Consider the following 9,211-nt stretch of genomic DNA (forward strand, 5'->3'; position numbering starts at 1 on the left):
TGGAAAAAATTATATTAAGTGAAGTAAGCCAGGCCCAAAGAAACATAGGCCCCATGGTTTCCCTTATTTGCAATAACTAGTATATGTCTGAGTCAAACAGAACAGGTCAGATAAGTTGATGGTAGGGAAATGGACCCCAAGATAAATATGCAAATGTTTTTTCTTTCATGAGATTGTTTTTAACATATTTATAAGATGATTACTTTGTTGCTTTGTATGTCCCTCCACCACGGTATAACCCCTGCTTTCACTGCATTTGATGTTGGTATAATTTGTGAAGGAGAAGGGGAAAAAATAGTTTAAATAGAGATACAGGTGGACCCATTGCAACAATGAGATGTACAAGTTGTTATGTTGAAAACGAACTTACAACTTTGGGTGGGGGGAGAGTGGGAGGGGGTATGGGAAGGGATAGGAAGGGGAAACAAAGGAGGAGGCAACAATGCTTGATAAGAAATGTACTCATTATCTTGCCCATGTAATTGTCACCCCTCTGTACAGTATTTTCACAATAAAAAAAAGAAAGAAAGTTTGTGTTTAGAATTACAAATACGTTCCTGTTAAGAAGACTTGAGAACTGGATGTGGTGTTCTATGCCTGTAATACCAGGTGCTTGGGTGATGGAGGTATGAAGATAAAGCAGATACAAGGGACATAATGGAAGGTTCATAGATGAGCATGTTGAAGGGTGACAATGATCAAGATGTCTTGTATTCATAAATTGCTTTGTTAAATAGAAATTCCTTTGCCCAACTATCAAAGACAAGAAAATGAAATAAAAATGCAAGCTGCCAGTCATCAATGAGTCACACCTATAAATCTTAGCTACTCAGGAGGCTGAGATCTGAGGATCATAGTTTGAAGCCAACCCGGGCAGGAAAGTCTGTGAGACTCTTATCTCTCATTAGCTACCAAAACACTGGAAGTGGACATGTAGCTCAAGGGAATTGAAAAGAACAAGAAAAATCTATCTAAAAATATTTTAAGGCCTAAAGGGATGTGGGTGTGGATTAAGGCTTTAACTGACACTTCAGTAACAAAATAAAATTCAATGAAAGCACATTGTCATTGTCAGAGAACATTTATTGAATCATAACATGAAAGCTTTCTGGGTGCATGCCGGCATAGAGGACCAGGAAATGCAGCTGCTTCCTTTAAAAAGTAGCAAGAACACATTCCAGATATGTTGTAGCATAAACTGCCTTGCTCCATAGCAACTCCTTTGTACTACTACTTAAAGATAATAAAATAATTTTGATCAACTACATAATAATCCAAGTCATTCCTGAGAATAACCATCAGAATTACCAGGGGCCCTGTCTCCACACATATTCCTGGCCCCTGCCTTGTACTTCCTAAATCTCATGGACAAGACCTACATATCAATGTTTGTGAAAGACTCCCTGTGGTGATTGTGGTGTAATAGTTGAGGAGAAGCAGAGGCAAACTTTCTAATGTGATAGCATGAGGCTAGTCCAACACCTCCCAACTCAAAATATTTAGATTTTATAGATGTAGCCCTGCTCTGCTTGTGAAAGTCATTGTGGTTGTTTCCTCTGACAAAGGCTGGATTGGAAGGATGAGTCTAGTTGGGTTCCAGCTTTGTTGTTCATCCAAGATATTTTTATGTTTAGTTACATATACAGGGTGGGAAAATATTAAACCAGTGCTTGTTTAATGAAGTTGAAAGCATTTGTAAACAATTCTATTTGCTGATGTAATGGAAATGATTTATTTCAAGAGGCTTGGTACAAAAGCTATTTGCAGTTTGCTAAAAGTATTTTCATTCTGGCTCAACAAGGAATTTGATAATGATCATGTTATTAATTATTAACACCTTGGTCCTAAAACTATTTGTATTGCTTTACAACTCATTTCCTTAATTTTTTGAAAGCCTAAACCATATCCTGGGTCTTTTTTACATAGGAAGGCATAGATTTTGAAAGATTTCACTCAAATCATCTTCAATTTCAAAAATGATACTATGAACTGGATAGTTCTAGAACTAAGAATTGTCACTTTACAGATGGGTAAACTGGCATGTAGAGATAAATGTTGTTTTGTTATTTTTATGCCATTTAACAGCAAAAGAATGTAAGTTATGATGTAACTAACATATATGAATCTCCTGTTTTAGTACAGCCACCAACTATGGTCCAGGAGGTAGTGGTGTTGAGAAATTGCTGTGGAACCTTTAGCCTAAGGAGAGTCTCATGTGTGTTTGATGTCATAAGGTACAAATCTTGGTGGTTCTCCTGTGACCCCTTAGGTTCTCAGAAGAGGAGTGTTATGAGAAACAGCAAGCATGGACCTGCCTCATCTCTCACTCTTTGCCCTGGCAAAGAGTTGCCCTGGTTGTTGTCTGTTATACTGTGGCACAGCAGACAGAGAACCACAGCTGATCCCAGCACCAGGCTATAGAACCTCCAAAACTGTGAACTAAGTAACTCTTAGCCTCGGTCAAGTATTCCATTATAGTAATGCAGAACTAATCCAAGTCCCATGACAAGAAAAAACCAAGAGAATCTGTTTAATGACTTGTTTCATTACCTATAAAGTCGCAGAGAGAATTATTTGCTCTCAGTCTAATGAGTGCATCTGTGTGAATCATGGAGACCACCTGGAACCGCTCTGCTTTCTACCCAACTCCTTGATCACAGCAAGTCTATGTTGAGGACCAGAACCCAGCTGAGGCCCTGGGATTCCACGTCAATGCAGAAACTGAGACCATGCTGGCAGACTCTGAATGTGTGGGTAACCTGAGGCTTCAAGCAAAAGAATAACCATTGAACCTTCACTTGGATTCCTGGGGTTTCAATTGGATTCTGTTGCTGAAGGCCAAATGGGAAAGGGGAAGGGAAGGGAAAATGTCTAATTTAAAATCTCCCCCCAAAAGTCAATTTAGTTGACCAAAAAAATTATTCTGTGGCAGATACTGTGGGGATGCGTGAAAACACTTCTGTAGTCTAGTAGAGGAGGTAAATGATATGCAACCAAATCAATCCTAATTCCATCAAATTAGAATTTTCAAGCAAAGGTAAAAGGATCCTCTACCAGCGAGGGTTGGGTACATTAGGGTTCAGTTACAAAATAAATTTGAAATGTTGATGGTTTAATGCAACAAATTTTTGTGCCATGCTTGTGCAAACTTAAAGCAGATCCATGCTGCTGTGGTTACATACATACTCATGCAGAGACCCAAACTATACTGTCGGGAATAGATATTTTTAAAGGCCACATAGAAGCAAAATAAAAAGCAACTGACAGGGCTGGGAAGGTGTCTCCGTGGTAGAGTGCTTGCCTTGCATGCATGAGACCCTGGGTTCCATTCCTCAGAACCACATAGCAGAAAAAGCCAGAAGTGGCACTGTGGCTCAAATAGTAGAATGCTAATATTGAGCTGAAGAGCTGAGGGACAGCACCCAGACCCAGAGTTCAGGCCCCATGACTGACCAAAAAAAAAAAATTAACTGACTAGCAACTTCAAGGCTTTGAGTGCAAAGTGATAGTATTATGAAAGAGAGACAGACAGAGACAGAGAGGTTTATGTAGGTTTGAGAATCAGTATGAGGTAATCTTTATGTTTGAGTATAATTTAAATGGATATTGGGGGATGTGAAAGAAAAGGCCCTTGGAAATCCAAGAGCCAGTTTGCCATTTGACCAAAAAAGGACTTTTTGTACAAATTAGCCTTGAATTTCAATACTCTTGATCTCAGCCTCCTCATTAGACAATACTATGGTTGTGAGCCTCCAAGTCTGGCTTGGCTTACTTTTTATATTTAAATCTAACATATAAGAAATTAATATTTGTATTTGAGGCAATATAGAGACATTAAATATTTTACATAGTTAACATGTCAAATAAAACAGTTATTAAATATACACTGTATTTACCACATTTACTGTATGTAAAATTCACTTATGTCTAGTCTCTCTATGTACACATGCACACACATAACCCTGCATGTGTGTGCAAACATTTCTATATGTATATATAAGCTGTGTTTGGACTTTCTATTCTATTTTGTGACATTGATTTCTCTGCCTTCTCTAGCTATCATCACATTTTAATTTACTAACCTAAAAACAACTTCCTGATCCAGTATAGAAAAGCTGCCCATCCTTTATCACTCCTGGTTTTTGTTGGTTATTTAGCTACTTCCTTTATTTATTTTTTATTTTTATTTTATTTTTTGGTCGGTCATGGGGCCTGAACTTTGGGCCTGGGTGCTGTCCCTCAGCTCTTCAGCTCAAGGCTAGTGCTCTATCACTTGAGCCACAGCACTACTTCTGGCTTTTTCATCTTATGTGGTGCTGAGGAACCAAACCCAGGGCCTCATGCATACAAGGCAAGCACCCTACCACTGAGCCACCTTCCCAGCCCCCTTCCTTTATTTTCATGTTTCTGCTTTCTTTTTCATCTATGGGTCCTCTGTTATTTGTTTGTTTGTTTACGTGCAACAGGCCTTGAACTCAGGGCCTGACACCTAGTCAGTGTTCTTGTACATCAGTGACACTTTACCTTTAATTTTTTGCCCAGGCTGGCTTTGAAATGAGATCTTCCCACTCTCTGCTTCCAAAGTATATAGAATTGCAGGCCTAGCTAATGATTTCTTTTGGTGGAGGAGGGAAGGGGTCCAGCGCAGTGACTGAACGTCTGCTTGTGTACACTTGGTTTTTGGTTCATGGCTGGCATTCTACCATTTGAGCCACACTTCTAACCCTTCTGTCTTTTAAATAGCCTAAGCATCTATGATTAAGCAATCTTAGGACAGATATTTTGTATACTGCATGAAAATGTGGAAGAATTAGGATTGAGGAACCCAAAAGCTGAGTCCCCATAGAACTCGTTGTGTTCAGCCTCAGTGGGCAGCCTGTGTGTCCAGTGTTCCAGGGTCAAGTATGGTAAGAAGCAGGAAGTGAGGCATTGTGCTTTCTTGAAAGTGCCTATGACATCTATTTGCATACGTTGCTATTTCTGTATTTTCCAGGATATGACAAGTAAATCAATTAGAAATGAAGGTTAAAATTAATCTTGCTATGCCTAAAACATAGTTCCTCTAAGCTTCAGCAGAATTTCAGAATGAAGCAAGCTATATTTTTAGGTGTTTCAAGACCTTGACTCACCCCGGTCCTTCATGAAAGGAATCTTGTTCTGAATGGTGGACAGAGATGTGTGCCATCCTGATTCATAGGTCATGGGATAATAGTTTTAGGAGTTTTGTGGTAGGAAACATATGCATCAACACTCCTGTCCAGTACACATCATACCTAATGGTACAGGAAGAGTCATTGGCTAAGTTTCAATGTGAAGTCTATGTCTGGGAATTTGTAGAGTTCCTTGTCACACACAGGGATTGTATCCAAGACTGAGAAATGTTCCCAGCATGATTTCTTCAGTTATCACTAATTACAGCGAGACCATGATACACAGACTAACCTGTCTGGTTGACATTTTGGTCCAGCAGAATTTATCTGTCTCTATCTTATGGTTTCACTCTCATCACATTCCACTCAAGACCATTCAAATTCTATTCACATGAAACATTATGAGAAAATATGTCTTTGGTCTTCATCAAAAGCCATCAATTCAAACCAAGAACTGGGGATGGAGGTCAGTGGGAAGAGTTCTTGCCTAGCAGGCACAAGACCCTGGGATCCCCAGTACTACAAGAATAGCAACAGACACACACACACACACACACACACACACACACACACACACACATATATATATACACAGACACAGACACACAGACACACACACGCCCTTAAAAGTCAGGAATATATAATGGATATCTACATACCTTTGCTTAGTTATCTAAGCAATATCTTTCAAAATCTCCCTAGATATCCTTCACAAGGCTTTGCTTTCTCAAGAGCAGATGGTGATCTATTTAATAAGATTTTCTCTCTCTCTCTCTAGAAGCTGGTCTACACTAACCTGGCTTTAAAATTGAGAAGAGAGGAGAAAAGTTGTTGTCTGTGGCTTTGTTGTAAAGACGTAGCCCTTGGGAAGTGGAAGGCTTTTTTATCCCAACCAAGTCATGCCTAAGGAGGTCCATTTATGACTACTTCCAAAATGTGCTTTCAAAACAAAAGGAGAAAGCCCGCTAGTCCATTCTGTAGATGGATCTGATTCTGTTCAAAACTCATCCTGACCTTTTTGTGGAAGAAGAACAAAATAATGTAGCAACAAAAACACAAGTGGCTGCCAAAGGAAGAGAGAGGAAAAAAAAAAGAGTTCCTGTAGGGACTGAAACAATAAATCTCCTCTCTGCTGAACTCCCCAAGGGAGTGTGTGTATTTCCTCCTGTTCTTTATCAGAGCCCCCAAAATAAGTAGGAATGGGCAGTGGCAGCTTACACTCGACATACCTTTCCCTTGGCTAATAAGACCCTACCAGGCTGGGAAGAAGGTTTCCCAGCCTTATTCTGGAGAAAGAAGCCACTGAGACAATCCATAGGCACCATGCGATTTCTTCAGGTGACTACTACTTTTCTTCTGCTGTCCAGTCTTTGCACCAGCCAAGTCAGTGCAGGTACTGTTTTCTCTTATTCTTCTGTTGGTCTATGTATTAGGGATGACTACTAGAGGGCTCAGCTTTAGTTTACTAGGAAGAAGCTTTCCCCTGAAACATGAATGCAGCAGTCTCTTTGCTCAGTGGAGTGTTTGGACATGGACTTGCAGCTCAAGGAGTCTGGTTCACAACAGGGAAAATATTTGCTTTCACTAAAGAGAAATGCTTGCTGGTGCAATAGCCGATGTGTATTGAGTGAAATCACAGAGGTTAATATATAAAAATCTGGTAGAAGAGAGTAAAACTGGAATAGTAGCTAAAAATATTGATATTTCTTTAAATATGTATTCCTTTCAGAGATAAGTCCAGAAATAATAAAACTTGTCACATATGGGCAGTGAAAGGTTACACTTGGCAATACTGCATTGTCAATGCCAACCTGAACTATTCTCAAACACTTTTCAGCTCAACTAGAACAAAGATGCTTAGGGAATGAACCTTAATTCACTATTAAGTGAATCGTAGTTATCTTTAAGTGAATGAGAGAGATGAAAGTTCAGAGACTTTTGTTACAAAACTATTCACCTATCTAAACATACCTGAAAAACATTTCATGTAACATTTCAGGAATTTATACACATAAAAACACTCAAATGGAGGATATATGTATGCTGACTACATTAATGACTGGTTTTTAAAATGTTGGACACTTAACCCTTCCTGAGTAATTCAAGATAAAAAGTTAAGTTTAATCAGTATTTATTAGGATTCAACCTGTCTTGGGCAGTGCAAACAATATAAAAATGAGAAAAATGACCTTGCATAGTGGCAAAGGCACTCTTGGGAAAAACAAACAAGTAGTTCTAATATAAGAAAGATTTAGTAATTTGTGAAAGGTGAAATGCAAACTATCATTAAAAAAAAACAAGAGAGATTGATTTTGATCCTCAGAAGACTTGGGTGAATTTCTTTGAAAGGTCAGTTACAATTTTATTTTGCTTGTGCTCTTTTCAAAAGTTTTTGGCCTATAAAATTCTAATTTTATAGTATACTTCTTCTTGAGCAACGTTTTTATCAGTAATTTTTCAAAATATCTGCATATTTAGAACAAATTTCAAACACTTCAAAATCATCTATTTGCTTACTTTGCATCTTGGAAGTTCCAGTTAAGTTGCAGCAAATATCATAGCCAGGAAATTTAACTTCCAAGGGTTACTAAGACTTTGACTTTTTAAAATAAAGAATATTTGTGAGGTGTCACAGAAATCAATGCATTAACTTATAAGGAACTGTTTGTTATGCATGAGAAAAATTGATACAAATTCCAACTCCTTGAAACACATTGCTCATAAATATATACCTGGTTAATATAAATTCAGAAAGTCTAGGTTAGGCTGTTAGGTTTCCAGGTCTATAATCTTTAGTTAGGACACTACTCTGCTTGCATTGTTCAACACAGAATGGATTATATGTCTTTCTGAAAACAATATGGAAAATTATCAATAGAATAAGCTCCGATCCATATAGAAAACTCAAAGGCAGAGAATGGCTTGGCAGATTTTTTTATGGTCCATATTGAGAAAACACCAACCTCTTTTAGCAAATTAGCAATGAACTCACCTTTTCTTTAACCCATGTAAGATCAGATTTCATTTGAAACATGATACCAGTTACCCAGTAACTTCAACTATCGATTTCAACTTCAAAAACAAGCACAAATCGACCATTTGAGTTGACTTTGAAGGAAGTGGACTACATTTTCGTATCTCTGTGTATGACTTTGTTCCATTTGACTCTGCTTGGTTTATGTTTCCTCAGCAGATCAAGCACCGGAAATGAAGCATTGCCTAAGCAAATCCAGTAGCTGCTTTCCTAACTCCCTGTATCAAAAACACAAGGATTTAAGAACTTTCCTTGTCAACCAAACTTAGAATAATTAACACATTTTATCAGCAGAGTTGATGGTTTCAGGAAAGAGGCACTTCATCTGCCTGAAATTCGCAAATTGTCAAGCAGATGCTGGCTTTTTACATAGTAATTTACTTCTGAATAATAATCGTTTAGCAAAATTGACTGTTTTTCTTTTCCTTTCTGATTTTTTAAAGTCTCAGCTTTAAGTAAATACAAGCTTTTGTAGGTTTTTTTTTGTCAAAAATCAAGGGAATCTTTTTACAGGGCATTGAGTGGCTTTTCTTACTTGGTTGGTGGTATAATATTTTACAATGTCCAATTTGGAAGGCTGTTCTTGTGAAATATGTATGGGAGGTTCCGGAAAGGAAGCAGCCATTCTTTCTTAAGTTTTCTAAATTGTATTTAAAACAGAACAGACCCCTGCAGTGGCTTTTAAACTCCGTTGACTTTTAGGTCTTGATCGATGAGCTTTTTGACTGTTGGAACTCAGAAATTAAAAGAAAGATTTCAAGAAAAGGGAGACCTTGGGAACAATATGTACTTCCTTCTCAAATGTCATATACTGTTAAAACTTTATATGAACTTAGGAGAGATTACCATGTTTTATAAATTTATAGCAAAGAAGAGATGCCACTTTATTGGAATCTAAAGGACTTAACTCCTAAAACAAATTGGGGGGCAGGGGTGGGGGAGATGGGAAGGGATGGGAAGGGGAAACAAAGGAGGAGGCAACAATGCTTGATAAGAAATGTACTCATTATCTTGCCCATGTAATTGT

General features: G+C 38.0%; 1 protein-coding gene across 1 annotated transcript in view; it reads left to right on the top strand.

Annotated features, from left to right (window-relative positions):
* The first annotated feature begins 6,362 nt into the window (after positions 1-6,362).
* LOC105991165 (poly(A) polymerase-like) overlaps positions 6,363-9,211 on the top strand; it is a 39,743-nt gene continuing 36,894 nt past the window's right edge. The window contains exon 1 of the mRNA XM_013023750.1: positions 6,363-6,543. Within this exon, the coding sequence (XP_012879204.1) occupies positions 6,474-6,543 (70 nt within the window). The 5' untranslated portion in view covers positions 6,363-6,473. The remainder of the gene's footprint in view (positions 6,544-9,211) is intronic.

Source organism: Dipodomys ordii, unplaced genomic scaffold (assembly GCF_000151885.1).
Source record: "Dipodomys ordii isolate 6190 unplaced genomic scaffold, Dord_2.0 Scaffold70, whole genome shotgun sequence".
NCBI lineage: Eukaryota > Metazoa > Chordata > Mammalia > Rodentia > Heteromyidae > Dipodomys > Dipodomys ordii.